Genomic DNA, 16,915 nt, shown 5'->3' on the forward strand with positions numbered 1-16,915 from the left:
AGGAAGGAAGGAAGATTGGGTTTAACATCCCATCAACATCGAGGTCATTAGAGACTGAGCACAAGCTCGCATTGTGTCAAAGATGAGGAAAGAAATCAGCCATGCCTTTGGAAGGAACCATCCCCGGCATTTGCCTGGAGTGAAACCTAAATCAGGACAGCCAGATGCCAATTTGAACTGTCGTCCTCCCAAATGCGAGTCCAGTGTGCCAACCATTGAAGCCACAGCCACTGCTTTATTTCCCTCTTACACAAATAATCTGCAGTTAATCCGAGAATCTCAGGATGGTCAGAATTGGCATTGATATCACTGACATTTTTGTCACATTGTACAATAAAGTCACTTAATGGGAATAAAATAGTGACTAAGCTTTATGGTTTAGACACACAATGAAAATTCATTCACATTTACAATCGTACCTTTACTCATCCCTTCATTTCCAGCACTTAAGAAATAGAGGTGCGTTACAAATCCACCTCTCCCTCCCCAAGGTGTTACAATGTATCAGCTAGAAGTTGAGATTTTTATAGTAATAGTCTCTAGGAATGGCACGACGTTCTTTATGGGTTCAAATCAGAGTCCAATACTATCAAAAGCTGGACAGAATTTAGGCACAGTTGGGAATGTTCGTCAAACACTGCAAAGGACCTCAAAACTGTAGCCCAAAGGTTCAACTCCACTTTTAAGACTGACATTCCCCCTCTATATAACTGTCTGAAAACTTTCTTTGTTTCTGTCTGCCGAGCTAAGCCTGATTCGAATAAATAATAAACAAGCTTCGTAGTTAGTGATTTTCCTCGCCATCTTCCTGTGAAACCAAGAACAATAGATTATTTCTGTGATTACTTTTAGGTGGCCAATGAAATCAATTTATCCACATATGCACTCTACAAACTACTATTAATTGCATGACAGAAGGTGCCTCTTATCACTGCTAGCCCTCCCTTACCCTGTTTCCCTCTCAACAGAGTGATGGAAAAACTACTGTCTATATGCTTCTACATAAGCTCCACTCTCAGTTTGCCTTCATAGACCTTATATGCAACATATGCAGATGGCAGTAGGACCGTTTTGTAGTCTGTTGCCTGAATGGTAACACATCTCGCACCATGCCTCCTAATTGCTTTGATGTCTGGGCTGTTCGGGATCCCCAACTCTGACCGTACTTAAGATTGGCTCGCAAAAGTGTTCTGCACGCAGTTTCCTTTACAGGTGAGTTACTCTTTCTTCGGATTCTCCCAATAAACCCAAGTCAACAATTTGCTTCCCCTGTAAGTGACCTTCAATGTGGCTGTCAGCAAGCAGTTTCAGATTGCTGCACATCGTACATGTGTGTAAGATAATTTATTTATATCAAGAACAAGAGCAGTCCTGACACATTTACATCATAGCTTTATTGGAAAAAAAGATGATTTATGGTACATTTTTTATGAACAATTAGGTGAGAAGCATCTTTCCTATTGTTTTACGATCTTTTCTTTTTTCTAATATTGAATTCCACCTTCGTCACATATTTTTGTCTCCATTAATTACCTGAATGAATCATTTTATCTCAACACACATTCTTTCAATCTCTACATTTGCAGAGACAGTGGTGTATAAACTTTTACTACTCCGTTGGCTGTTGGCTTTGTGTCTATCTCGACTTTGATGTGTTCACTATACTGTTTGTAGTAGCTTACCAATATTCTTATTTTATTGTTCATAATTAGTTCTGTTCCTGCAATCCCTATCACCCTCACCTCATCAGAAATTTGACTTCAATCTATTACTTTCCCTTTTCAAATTGTCTAGTGTACCTACCCGATTAAAAGATCTAAAATTCCACACTCTGCTCCATAGAATGACAGTTTGGTTTTTCTTCATGTCATCATCCTGATTAGACCTGAAAGAGGGGACTCCGGAATATTTTACCCATGAGCACGCCGCCATTAAGCCATACAGTGGAGTTGCATGCCCATGGGGAAAAAAGCAGCTTTAGTTGTTTGTTTCTTTCAGCTGTTCACTGTACCAGTAAAGCAAGGCAACTGTGGCTAGTGCTATGAGGCCAGATTAGTGAATCATCCAGACTGCTTGCCCTCTTTGGGAACCACAGGTTAGTCTGGCCTCTCTAAAGATACTGCTCTATTGTACTTTTATCTAAGTTATGGCTACCTGTGTTGTTGAAGCATGCAAACAATCTCTCCTCATTGATGTTCATGGTCTATGGAGAATTTAGTTACACAAAATAATGAAAGTAAGGTTATAGTTTCATGGTCCAACAGTATCAGTCATATAGAAAGGGTATAAAGGAATTTTATATTGATATGTACTGTTTGAGAAACACACATTGCAATCACATCGCATGGTTATGGGACCCGCAGAAAATCTCATTTAGGTTTGATAGGCTGGGATTTGCTCATCACTACCCCTACACAAATGTTTAATATCCTAACCATCAAATAATCTAGTCTGTGCATAAGCACATAGGAAGAACTGAAATCAACTACTTAGTTACAACATACAACTACACTGAACATTTTCACACCAAAAAATTTTTGATGAAACTGTACATCATAAAATATAAATACTAGCATGTTACTTTCTTCTCTCATACATCACTCTTAGCACACCAAGTATAGAGCACACCACATACAACATAGACATGTTCTTACCTTAGGCATTCTTGTCATGCCACCAACAAGCAATACTTCTCCAATATCCCTCTTGTTCACTTCGGCATCCTGGAGGGCCTTCTGACAAGGCTGAATGGTTCTTTTAATGAGGTCACCCACAAGGCTTTCGAATTTTGAACGAGTTAGCTGAAATCAGATTTTAATTAGCTGACGTTCTACAAAACTATCTGTGTACAATAAGACTAGACAAACTAAGCCACCTTGAGATTCATGTGCTTGGGCCCTGAAGCGTCCATTGTAAGATAAGGAAGATTGATATCAGTCTGAAGGGAAGATGAAAGTTCAATCTTTGCTTTTTCTGCAGCTTCCTTTAATCGTTGCATGGCCATTGGATCCTTTGTAATATCAATGCCTTGCTGCAAGAATATGTGTCACCAGAATAAGAACAAATTACATGAACACAACACACAAAATTAGCAATAATATTTAATTGTGTAAAAATATATGTAATTAAACTGTAGGAAACCTACATCTTTCTTGAACTCAGCAACCAAATGGTTGACCAGAACATTGTCAAAGTCCTCTCCACCAAGGAATGTGTCTCCATTTGTCGATTTTACCTCAAAAACTCCTTTCTGAATTTCTAAAATAGAAATATCAAAAGTACCTCCTCCAAGATCATAAACAGCTACCCTGAAATAGTAACACAAGATAATTCACAAATTGAACTTTCAACCAGTAACTAACTGAAGTAAATACAACTTTTGCTGACAATTTTTACCACGGAAGTGATCTAGTACTTAGAGTGCAATAATTCGTAAAGCAAAACCGAAGCAACAATCAACCTGAAGGCTGCTTTTAAAACAAGTTCTGTGCCAGTCCACAACCCTCCCCCCCTTCCCTCCCTCCCTGCACTCACACATGGGGAAACAAAGAAGGGGATGGGGCTTAGTAATTTCTAGAAAGGAATGGAATCTTGTACTTCATGTAGAAATGTCACCACTCACTGAAGAATTAAACTGCTGGCAACATGGGTGACAATGCAACAAAACTGGTTGTTCAAACTTAATGAGGGTAAGTTTCCCAAAAGTTCTGGTAAAGCCATTGCCCCATATCACTGAGTCGATGTACGTGTAACACACAGGACAAAATGTATCCTTATTATCATACTTGACTGTACTCGAGACAGCTTGGCTTCTGCTCCATGTTAAATGAAATCCAATGAAGTTCCAGCTAATGTGGAAGAATACATAGTGTAATGTTCACATGAAGTTTTTTCTCATGACGAAGGGAGTAACAGTTTAATACGGGATCCCGTATGACATACCTACTGACGCCAATTTCCTTTTCTGCCACGTGATCAGACAATTCCTCCCCCTTATAGATGCATTCAGTGTACTTTTTCAACCCTATCCCAACCCCATCCTCTCTCCCTCCCGCATTTAAGAGTGGAATTACTGCTGCGCTCTTAGTTACTACCTTTTTCTCTTAATTTCGCCAGAGATTGTCTGAGTTTTATATATGCTGAATTACTTTTCCAACCTTTATTTTTTAATTTCTTCTTGCCTTTCCTCCATCCACGACACCTTTGCTGCCCTGATTTTTTAAAATTTTTAGTTTGGTTGTTCAGGTTTATAACTTCATCTGGATCCAAAAAGTGAAGCTACAATCCTTGGTCATTGATGAAAACATTCCAACATTGTGTCTCAATGGCCACTGAAGCCACTGCTGTGTCTATGGTGTAGGAAATCTGAGCCATCTTGTGCTCCCAAGTACTGAATGCACATCTGTGCAATGTCAAAACAATGCTAAACCTGGATGAACTCGCTATGGCAATAACAAGAAATACCAATTGCAACTCCTCAACAAAAGGAGCCATTGGTGGATTCAAAACCAGATAAGTAAAGCCTTGATACTCCTATTTGATATCAATACTGTTCCATCAGTCTTGAGGAAAGATATTCATAATGGTCTGGAAAAAGTTTCTGAATACTCAATTTGTATACTTCTTTCCCTATTACAAATCCTTGGGCATTTTCACTCCACTTCTTCCTATGTGCACACACACAGTGCAGAGCTTTCATTACAACTACTCCACTGCACCTCTGGCAGAATCTGAGGCACATGCACACTAAATCTACCAAAAAGCTTAAATTTCTGTTTCTTACCCTGTCTCTTAAATCTGAGCCTAAATAACAGCATGTCAGTAAGTTGTTTCCCAATTAATCGCACAGCATCTCACAGTTTCTGAAGTTCTAGATATAAATACCAGTTACTGCCACTTAAGGTGTTTGAAGTTAATGGATACACATTCACTGAACATTCATGTATACATTATAGTGAATATACATTCTTTAGTGGAATATAAGGAGAGCTCACTTGGGCCGTGTTACATGAAACAACAGTGTTTGGAGTTCTGGGTTCCACACAACAGTGTTTGGAGTTCTGGGTTCCACACAACAGTGTTTGGAGTTCTGGGTTCCACACAACAGTGTTTGGAGTTCTGGGTTCCACACAACAGTGTTTGGAGTTCTGGGTTCCACACAACAGTGTTTGGAGTTCTGGGTTCCACACAACAGTGTTTGGAGTTCTGGGTTCCACACAACAGTGTTTGGAGTTCTGGGTTCCACACAACAGTGTTTGGAGTTCTGGGTTCCACACAACAGTGTTTGGAGTTCTGGGTTCCACACAACAGTGTTTGGAGTTCTGGGTTCCACACAACAGTGTTTGGAGTTCTGGATTCCACAGGACACGGGGGAAAAAAAAAGTGAGGCGACCCATGCAGCTTTCCTATCCTCTGAGACCACTGCTTTCCTGCCCCTTCGTGACAACAACCACCCTTCCCTCTCTTCGTCCCTACTATCTTTCTCCCCTTGCCCACACCATCTAACACATAAGTATGCTGCTGGTCCATGTCTACAGTCCTGGTAAACACTGAAGTCCCCACGGCACAGCTCACCCGATTGTATCATAGTCCTATGTGATGATGATTGAAAAATACTAAGTTTAGTGAACAGACACATGCAAGCAACTATCCAACCTGCACCACAAGAGTACAAGAGTGTGGAAAGCATTGGCATCACCACCCTTCTAATCAGACAGGAGACAACAATTAACCACAGAAGAATGCTCCTTGTCGACACCACGCAAACCCATCATCTACATTTAGAAGCTGTCGAAAACAGAAGGAAACTGTTTAATCTCTGCTGTGGTGACATTTAGATGCAGACATGTGTCTTACCAAATTCTTAGGGGCCTTCCAGGTTACGTGGCAAAAGTGCCGTGCGAGAGTTCCTGAACGTCACTATCTGAGACTGGATTAAGGGATGTGAGAAGCACTGGACTTAACGAACTACGGCAATGTATTCATGACACAGGGTACACCTGCATCCTGCTGCATAGAAACTGATTGAAATAAATTGCCGTGACTCCAAGACAGCTTTTAGCATACTCCATACAGGGAACTTAAATCTTAAACAGTAGGATACATGGGACTGAAGATAGGTTACAGGAACTGAAACTAAATAATATCAAGAGGGATGCAGTGGAGTAGCAGAGGTGGTATAAAATGAACACTATCAGAGCAGCAGTGAGGGACTGTTTTTGTATAGCAGAGCTTCACAATATCATTTCAGCGCTCTCTCTCTCTCTCTCTCTCTCTCTCTCTGGGGATGACAGTTTATTTCAATCTGCAGTGCAACAAATCAGATCTTTTTACACAAAAGTATCAATTTGCAAAATGTTTAGTTTATCAAAGCCAATTCACAAAGCATTGTGAGTCTTGTAATGTCAAAGAATATGCAAACAGAAAATACAAGTGATTTGATCATTTACAAGAGATTTTAAAACTTTAAAGGAGCTCACTGATGAGGAAGAAAAATCAGGAGAGCAAGCAATTTAGATGAGTTTTGCATTTATTTTAAGTATATGCCTTTGTACAGTTTCACGTATAGCAATTTATTAAAACATTTTGTAGTTGCAACTGAACATTTATGTCCACTTCATGTAGCACAGTTTTGTGTGTTGGCGTTATCAGACACAGCAATCGTGCATCCCATGCAGGGTATGGCAGAGAATGTTCAGAGCCAGCTTCCAAACTGACACCCAGGTACAACTTCCAATGGCCATAGCAAGACTTGCCATTGTCATGAAGTGTACGTGTGTGCATGCATGCGTGCATTCACCTGCGTGTACTATTGCTACAAAGAGAGATAATTCTTGAAAAGCTAGTGTTAGTGCTATTTACTGTTGTGTGTTTGTGTTTCACACATTGATTTGCTATAAGTGAATGGCTGCCTTTCCCTCATTTTGGGTATTGCTCGATTCAGGAATTTCGATCATTGTTAAAAATATTCAGAAACTTTCTCACAAGGAAATGTCAAAATGTATTACGATAAGATTATTAAGACAGCAACTGATAATCAAAAAATGAAGTAAATGGAACAGATAATTATACCATGGATGTATCACATCAGTCAGGATGTCAGATTGCACTTTTGTGACAAACAAGGAGACCATACTGAAGGTATCTGAAGACTTCTTGAATTTTTTCCTTCTGTGAAGTTTTCAAAGAATACAACATCCGTTTGACTACAGCTAGAATGTTAAAAAGAGTACAACTGAAAAAGGCATTGCGTGAGGTGACCATACCAACAAAACCCTTTTCTACAGCCTTGGAAGAGGTCTTAAAATCATTTAGATGGAATGCAGGACTATGGAACTCCACCAGTGCCGGTCCCAAGCCTGGGGCCTCACCTTGTGAGTGGTGAGGAAGGAGGAGGCGGAGGAGTAACACCCTCATTAAAAAACCTGGGTTTATCTGGCTCCCGATGGTATTACCCTGTAAGGGCCCCTCGCCAGCGTAACAGTTGAAGACAGACAATGGTTGGAAAGTGGAAGAGGATTTTACAAGTCCTAATAGTGGAAAAGGGGAAGAAGTGTCTTCGTGTTTCGCATACTACCAGTGTGATACCTGTACTGTCAGGGGGCTCGGCCAAGTGGGCACTTAACAGCTCCACACATGGACTGACAGTGCTGCGAACCTAACATGAAAGGAGCCAGGTGCAAGGGGAAAAGCGAGGGGAGGGGGAGAAGGAGAGGAGCCTGCCTCATGGAAACTAGGTTGGAAGTTCATCCCCAAATGGCTCACACTGAACGGAAAACATTTGAAATGGAGGTCAAACCCTAAGGGGACCAAAAACTCAGAAAAGGAGACTGAAACAGCAAACTAAACAATTGCACATACAAAAAACAAAGCAGAGAGGATAGCCAGGTCGATATAAAAAAGTCCACCAAGAGGGAAAGGAAGGGGGGAGGGCAGGGAGAAAGGAGCCAGGACAGGGAAGGAAAAGAACAGGGACGGTAATGCTGTCTGGAAAAAGGAAGAAGACTGTAATTGGTTGAGGCCCCGTGCACACCACACATATCCACAAAAGGGACTGTGGGTCCCTGGGAGGGGAGGGGGGGTGGGGGGAGTTTAAGGAGCTGCCTAAGTGTAAAATCCCTAACACCGAGTAAGGCAATGTGGAAGAGGAATGGTGTAAGTTCAAACAAGTGTTTGTAAGCTCTGCTGAGAAGACCTGTGGCAGAGCGTCTGGAAGGGTAAAGGAAAAGAAGACACGATGGTGGAAGGAGGTGAAGGAGGCAGTAAAAGAAAAGAAAAAACCTGACATGAATGTAACAGAGACCAAACAGCTCAAAGTAAAAAGAAATACCAGAATAGTAAAAATAATTGTAAGAAATGGTAGCAGAAGAAAAGAGGAAAAGCTGGGATAAATTCACCCAAGAGTTGGGGAAAGCTGTTACTAGTGGTAAGAGGATGATATATGGAATTACAAAGAGTATGAGGAAGGGAAAAAAACATACACAAAACTAGTGAAAGGGAAAGTGGAGAGCTATTAATGCAACCAGAGGAGATAAGGAAAAGATGGACAGATTACTTTGATAAATTACTAAATGTGAAGAATGGGAATGGAAAGGGAATAGAAGCAAGGCAGGGGTCTGGAAGAAGAGGATATAACGATGTTAGAAGTGGAACTAGCCCAGAAAAATGAAAACAGGGAAGGCACCTGGGATAGATGAAATGACCGTGGAGATGATAAAGACAGCTGGACGAGTTGGGCTACAGCGGGTATATAGGCTAATAAGATGCATTTGGAACCAAAAATGTGTACCTGAAGAATGGGGAAAGGGAATAATAACCCCAGTTTTCTAGAAGGGTGAGAGGAAAGTATGTGACAACTATTGAGAGATCACACTCATATCCCAAGTAGCAAAAATAATGGAGATAATACTGGAAAGGAGAGAGAGAAAGCGAAAGGGCAGTTAGAAGAGGAGCAGTATGGCTTTTCTCATGGTAGATAAACAGTGGACCCAATCTTTAGTATGAGACAGTTGGTGGAAAGAGATGAAGCAGTTACTATTTGGTGCTGATATTGTAGTGTGGCGAACAAGAAGTAAGAAGGTGCAAAAACAAAGAGACATCCTACATCATATGGTCGAGAAATATGGAATGAAATTTAGTGTGGAGAAAAGCAAGACCATGGTGGTAACCAGAGGGGATAGAGAGGGCAAGGGACAAATTCATATTAGGGGACGGGATATTAAAATAGTAGACAACTTTAAATATTTGGGGAGTGTATTAATGGGGAATTCTCGTTTGGAGACAGAAATTGACAAAAGAATACATCAGAGTAGTACATTTTACCAGTGTGTGAGGGGCTTGGTGTGGGGAAGGGAAGTGCCAATGACGTGCAAGCTGGTGCTATACAAGACTTACTTCACAACCATACTAATTCACGGCTCAGAGACTTTGACTATGAGTAGAAGAGAGGAGAGTAGGATACAATCCAGTGAAATGAAGTTTCTGAGAAGTATGCTCGGAAGACACACACACACACACACAGAGAGAGAGAGAGAGAGAGAGAGAGAGAGAGAGAGAGAGAGAGAGAGAGAGAGAGAGAGAGAGAGAGAGAGAGACGATGTTAAGAAGGAAATTGGAGAAGTTGACTGAAAAAATTGAAAATAATAGATTAAAACAGTTTGGGCATGTGAAGAGGATGGGAGTGGGAAGAATACCAAGAAGAATGATAGGAGTTCAAGATTGAAGGCAAGAGGTCAAGACGAAGATTAAGAACAAGACGGATTGATACAATAAAGATGAATTTCAGGAGGAGAAACCTGCCATTGAACCAAATTGTGGAAGAAGAATGGTGAAAAGACCTAGTAAAGTGGCGAAGTACCATTGATACCCCAACCTGACCAGATGTTGGATAGAGGGGAAACGAAGATGACGATGATGCACGAGTATGGATGAATGGATCTTTTCAGAACCAAGTTTGATTTGCAAATGGTGGTTTGCCTGGAATCCAACAGAACTTTAGCAAATGACGGAGGAATTGAACAGAGGAAGTAATGACAGAAGACCTGCAAATTAATTACAATAAGATAACACATTTCAGAAGCTTCTATTCTCGTCTTGTCCAAACTATTTATCGTCCACAATTCACTTCCATACAAATACTTTCAGAAACGACTTCCTGACTCATCTATACTCGAGGTTAACAAATTTTTCTTCTTCAGAACCGCTTTCCTTGCCATTGACAGTCTACATTTTATATCCTCTCCACTTCGACCCATCATCAGTTATTTTGCTCCCCAAATAGCAAAACTCCTTTACTACTTTCAGTAAGTCATTTCCTAATCTAATTCCCTCAGCATCACCCGACTTAATTCGACTACATTCCATTATCCTCGTTTTGCTTCTGTTGATGTTCATCTTATACCCTCCTGTCAAGACACGGTCCATTCCGTTCAACTGCTCTTCCAGGTCCCTTGCTGTCTGACAATTACAATGTCATCAGCGAACCTCGAAGTTTTTATTTTTTCTCCATGGATTTTAATACCTACTCCGAACTTTTCTTTTGTTTCCTTTATTACTTGCTCAATATAAAGATTGAATAACATCGGGGATAGGCTACAACCTATCCACACTGCACATATTTTCCTGTGTCAAACTCTCACCAATCTGGACCAAACCTACTACAGGCCACAGACTGACCAAATGCCAAATAATGACACTTAACTGGAGAGATCAGGGTTCTGCTAGCACATGCTTGGTATGTGAACAGGTTGTGTTGACTCCTTGCTCATATTCGCAGGCACTCATATCTAGGCTGAGATTGTTGTTAGCATAGTTCTGCAACAGTTTAGCAGACACTGATCATGCATCTCACCAAATTCTGGCAAGCTGGTGTACCATGGTTATATGCGAGTTCCTGGGACATCAGTGTTTAGGATTGGATGATGGAATACTAGGAGAAATTCAACAATGGAAAATCCAGGATGGAATGTAACAATATTATGAAGGACAGCAGTTACTCACCATGTAACGGAGATGCTGAGTCGCAGACAGGCACAACAGCCTACCTGTGACTCAACATCTCTGCCATATGGTGAGTAGGAATCTATTGTTTTCATAACATGTCAACAAAATGGAAAGGATAGATTGCTAGTTATCATAGGGAGATGGTGTTGAGGTGCAGACAGGCACAATCAAAGAGACTGCAAAATATTTAACTTGCAGACAAAGTCCATCTCCTGAAAGAGAGCACACGGGCACATGCAACCCCCCCCCCCCCCCCCCCACACACTACTACTGTCTTTGGGAGCTGGAGTGTGACTCCACTGGGCATCAAATGGCCGATTATAGCCCATTATCATTCTAAGCTCTTGAAGTGTGCATTGACCATAGTCACTGACAGCCTGGGTATTTACACTGTGCCATGATGTGTGCAATGTGCGTACATTATTTGACCAAATTCCAAATTTCTGACAGAAGTGTCCATGAAGTGGATTTGCAGTTTAATGGTCGACATACTTTTTAGCTACGGTAAACCTGCGACAGTATGTACTTCGAAAAGAAGTTATGTATTCCCAAACTGGTGGTGTTCTAACAGAACATGAATCATTTCGTACATATCATATTGCTGAACTGGCTAATAAAGATTTTGGTAAATCTGCTTATATGTCAACCTCTGCTTTGTCTCTGTATACATGTAATAGGAGGAAAATATCTCTAAATGAATCTGTATTTATATGGGTAAAAGGTAAAGGTTTATGTGAATATGTAAAGTGAAATTTCTCTGTATTCTAGATTTTTCAGCTATAGACCCTGGACCGATAATCATTAAAACAGATAAAATGAAGTCAGCCGACATTGGTTGGTTAGTCGATTTGGGTGAGGAGCCCAAACAGGCACGTCATCAGTCCCACTGGATTACGGAAGAATGAGGAAGGAAGATGGCTATGCCCCTTCAGAGGAACCACCCCAGCATGTTTCTTAAGTGATTTAGGGAAATTGCGGGAAACATAAATTAGGATGGCAAGACAGGTGTGAACCACCATCCTCATCTGACATTGGTTATGAAACTAACAGCTGACAGTAATCCATAAACATACTGTGACAGTAGGCTACCAAGAGAGCTGTTAAAGTAAACAGGTCAAAAAACCAAATCTGTAGGTAATATCACATCTTAAGTTTGTTGTACTGGCCTTTGTTTTAAAGATGCTCAGAAAATTCTCTCCACATATACAGTTCGGAGACGAAAAATTAGACATCACTGCATAAAGCCATACAAAGTGTATAAACTGTACACTAGTTTAAAATAAAATTGCCTTTTGTATGTTGTTAGGGCAGTTCTGAAACTTCCTGGCAGATTAAAACTGTGTGCCAGACCGAGATTTGAACTCGGGACCTCGCAGTAGAGCTTCTGTAAAGTTTGGAAGATAGGAGATGAGGTACTGGCAGAAGTAAAGCTGTGGGGACGGGGCGTGAGTTGTGCTTGGGTAGCTCGGTTGGTAGAGCACCTGCCCACGAAAGGCAAAGGTCCCGAGTTCGAGTCTCGGTTGGACACAGTTTTAATCTAGCAGGAAGTTTCATATCAGCGCACACTCCACCGCAGAGTGGAAATCTCATTCTGGAGGGCAGTTCTGTTTATTATAAAAAAGCATATTATGTACTATACTGGTCTGATATAAATTTTTAAGTAAAAGAAACTTACACTTTATCTTCTGTTTTGTCCATGCCATATGCCAACGCAGCAGCTGTCGGCTCGTTAATGACACGCAACACATTCAAGCCTGCAATCTGACCAGCGTCCTTCGTTGCCTGAAACAGAGAATGCATTCTGTTTCAGACTTACAACTATTTTGAGTAATCATTATTTATAATGTCTGCACACTCAGAAAATTCTCTCTTCATACATAATTCAGAGACGAAAAATAAGACATCATTGCAGTAGTTCATACAAACTATGGTACTTTAAGAATTTTTGTAAAGTATGATGCGGTGTAAAACACAATCTTTACCTGACGCTGCGAGTCATTGAAGTAAGCAGGCACAGTTATCACAGCATTCTTAACTGATGTATTGAGGTAACCTTCTGCAGTTTCTTTCATTTTCATTAAAACAAATGCTCCAATTTGACTTGGAGAGTACATTTTCTTATCACTGCCCTCTACCCATGCATCACCATTTGATGCCTTAACTATCTTATACGAAACTGTTTTCCTGCAAAAGTAAGTATTTGCAAATGTAAACAGTTTACAGTTATCACAATGTAAGAGGTAATCATCACATTTAAAATGTCCATGCATTTTGAATTAACATACATACTGACTTGTCAAGACCAGCAATTTATTTGTGAAGTCACTAGAATGAAGTAATTATGCGACTTACTTTATTAGCATATTTGCAAAACATGAACAGGAACAGCTGCAAACTGATATGCTACGGTATTATTTCCAGAGTAGGTTTTAATTAGCATATTGTTTCATAAAAAGGAAGGTGAAGTGTAATCAGAAAGTCGGTTTGAGATGTGCCATGTTTTACTCAGCATGTCCTAATGGAAGTGGTACAGTACTGCCTTCCCCTGACCTCAACTAACTTATTGTTACTTAGGCAGACTGGCATTTTAAAATGAACATTGAAACATGATGAAATTTCACATTAACAAACACTGTGGAAGGTGATAACTGATGTACAGATTCTAAAAGTGATTGGAGATAGAAACTCAAACTGCGGATCTTCTAGTGCTGATGCACTGAGACACACAATCATTTCATATTGTGAGATTCTGATGGGGAATTTAATAGTTTTTCTGTTGACAAGGTAATGCCAACAGTGGCTGAATAATGTGAAGTAGTTTTTGTGTGCCCATAGAAAAAGAGGAGAGCTCTATTATTTTGTTTCAGTTATCAGTAGAGTACTTGGTATAAACTGTTTGTATGAAACTGAATATTTTCTGTGATGTGTGTTCTATAAGTGAAACTTTCAAAGATATTAGTTAAAGTAGTCCAGTTATTTTGTTCTAAGGTGATTTCATGGGAATGATGAGCAAGTCCCTTCAGTACAGGGCCCAATAACTTCATAATGCACACAGGCACATTTTGTTGATATATGTAGTGTCAAAGGACAGTCGTCTACTGTGTGTGAAGTTTTCACTCTTCAAACTACGAAAGAAAAATGTTTCTGTCCAAAACTTTGCTGTTAATAATGCAACTTTCATTCATTGCAAGTCATCGAAGTTGTGCCATGGAACCGTTACCTTCCATGTAAAGGTAAAGGAAAGAAAAGCAGGAGAGAGTAGAGAATACGCAATAAAGGTGTTCAACTAAAAATAGCACAAACTTCCAAAACCGGCTGTGTACGTTCAACACACAGTAAAGCTACAAGCAGTGAAGTTAAGTATTACAGTTCAATTTGGTTTGTGGCTTCTGAATTGCTCTTAATAATCAAGCGTGGATACAGTACAACAAATGAAAAAAAAGATCTTACCGTCTAAGAAACAGTAGCAAACGTGGAAGACTAGACAAAGAAACCAACAGGAAAATTGAAAGTAAGTAGTGAAGGTGTAGGAAGGGAGAGAAATACCAGCATAAAAGAGAAAAGTAACTCAAATGGAAAAGCTGGACAGAAATAAGATGGGAAAGATACATGAAAACACTGGCAGTATTTGAGGCAGATGAGGTAAGACTATAGTTTATTATCCACCATTGACAAGATAATTAAAGATAGAGCACAAGATCACATAATTAAAGGACTGAAAACGAAAACTACCTTGTCCCTTCCAATGAAACCACCGAAGTAATTTCTTTGATTTGTTAAGAAAAATCACAGAGTCAAAATTAGATTGATCAAATGGGGAAGCAACCCTTCCACCTTTCATTTTGAGTACAGAGTGTAGCATTAGTTTAGTTGGCGACATGTCAGTAGGTTCAAAAAATAAGGTATAATTTCTCTTTACAAGACTAAACTGACATAACTGGACTTTGCTTTAATCTTAATCATCAGCAAAATTTGCTAAATGTAACCAAAACACGTAAATATGATGATGTTCGAAATTCATCTAGGGAGTAGGAGTTGTCGTACAGGAAGAATTACAACATCCATTAAGACCTTTTATTGACAAGGAAGCTGGTCAAATATTTTTATGCCTATGCCTGTGCACTTTGCTCCATTCAAACAATTATTCTTCCTGCACTCTGTACATGATGGAAGGGAAGAAACCCTAATAACTGGTACCCTCTGGCTTGCACTTTACAGTGGATCACAGTGTACAGATGTAGATTCTGTGCAACAGTGAAATTTTAAGCAATTGTCCTGATGTATTAATACATGTCTAGGGAAATGGCAGATGCCATAGTTAACAGTTATTAATACCTGTCCCACTGCCTTTCTTAAAGAGAAAGAACACACATTGCCTAACAAAAAAAGTTAAGCCCCAGAAGAGGCAGTGGAAAGAAAATGAAACCTTAGTGGTTGAAAAGATACAGAACATTTTATTTACTACAATATCAAGTCAAATTTGCAAATAATTTGGCATTAGGAACCCACTTATCAGGATGATAAGTGGCTTGCTTGCATGCATGCATGCATTAATTTGGATGGAAAGGGTGTTACACAGCCACAGTTTCCTCTCCTGAGGCAAGCTGGCCTTCAACTGTTGTGGCCACTCCTTGATACTGTCACTGCATCACCGTTTATGTCTAAGCTAGTCCCACAAATTTTATCGGAGACAGATTTGGGGTTCTTGCAGACCACAGTAAAGCCTCAACATCAAGCAGACAGCTCAAAGATACACACTTCATTTGTGGACAAGCATTGTACTGTTGAGAAATTGGCACCACGATAATGTGACACAAGAGGTAACATGCGCGAATGCTGGATGTCCCTGTCATAGCAGTGTGCCCCCAGAGTTCCCTCAATTATTACCAGTCCAAACTAAGTCACACCTGATGGCTCTCCTCACCAGGTTGCCAACAGTCATCAGGGTTAGCACAGAATTGTGATCCACCATTGAACACAATATGAAACCATTGACAGCAGGCCTGCTTCCCAGTCATAGCACCACTCTAAACAGTTGCTTGTGTTGAGGTGTTAGCAGCAGCCTACATCTGACTATAATTCCCTAGTATAGCTGCTCCTAATGTCTGACCAATGCTCTAGGATGACATACAAAAGTTGTAGGGAGCCAATTACCTATTCTCGTATGACAGGCACAGATGTGAAGGGGTTCAAATGTGCTTGGTGCCTAATACAGCAATCCTCTATTGGGGGTAGTGGTTGACTAGAATCTTGAAGACAAGTATGGCTCCCACCAAGTTTCCTTGCAGTCCAACATTGGACTTCTGTAACATCCGATACTGCACAATTCAATAAGCCTGCCAAATGGGGACCCACACTGAAGCCCTTTCCTTATACGATCAAGCACCATCTCTGTGTCCTTCACACATGTGGCACTTTTCACAACCCTTTTACAGGATGGGTGAGAAGTAACTAGGTACTGAAACTGACATAACTTTTATCCTGCAAAGTTATTTACTTGAAATTAATTATATACACCTATATGAGAATATCAGGCATACGTTAAAAGTCCATTAAATTTTAATGTAGGGACCTTGGCATCGACTAATCTTCTCCAACAATCTGGAATAGAATACACAGCTTTTTGGAGGAAGTTGTGTGAGATGTTGAAATGAATAAGAAACTTCCTGAATCCGTACTTCCGATTCGTCCGATGTGAAAATTTTGTCTGGTACACCTCTTTTGCCCAGCCCCATAAAAAGTCAGGTCTGGACTTCTTGCAGGCCATTCGTGACATCCATATCTCCTCAGAAAATGTCCCGCACAACAATTGCAAAGATACATGATACACCGTCTTGCATGAAGATGCTGAATATATTCTTTTCCCATCCAGATATCATGGACCAAATGTAATCATTAAGTATTTGAAGGTAGC

The 16,915-nt window shown here is 40.2% G+C and overlaps 1 protein-coding gene across 1 annotated transcript in view; it reads right to left on the reverse strand.

Moving 5' to 3' along the window:
• Nucleotides 1-16,915, reverse strand: part of LOC126278690 (heat shock 70 kDa protein cognate 5) — a 76,173-nt gene that overhangs the window by 20,372 nt on the left and 38,886 nt on the right. The window contains exons 5-9 of the mRNA XM_049978950.1: nucleotides 12,984-13,185; nucleotides 12,677-12,783; nucleotides 3,146-3,308; nucleotides 2,876-3,031; nucleotides 2,655-2,801 (exon numbers count right to left, since the gene is read on the reverse strand). Coding sequence (XP_049834907.1) covers nucleotides 2,655-2,801; nucleotides 2,876-3,031; nucleotides 3,146-3,308; nucleotides 12,677-12,783; nucleotides 12,984-13,185 — 775 coding nt within the window. The remainder of the gene's footprint in view (nucleotides 1-2,654; nucleotides 2,802-2,875; nucleotides 3,032-3,145; nucleotides 3,309-12,676; nucleotides 12,784-12,983; nucleotides 13,186-16,915) is intronic.

Source organism: Schistocerca gregaria, chromosome 6 (assembly GCF_023897955.1).
Source record: "Schistocerca gregaria isolate iqSchGreg1 chromosome 6, iqSchGreg1.2, whole genome shotgun sequence".
Taxonomy (NCBI): Eukaryota; Metazoa; Arthropoda; class Insecta; order Orthoptera; family Acrididae; genus Schistocerca; species Schistocerca gregaria.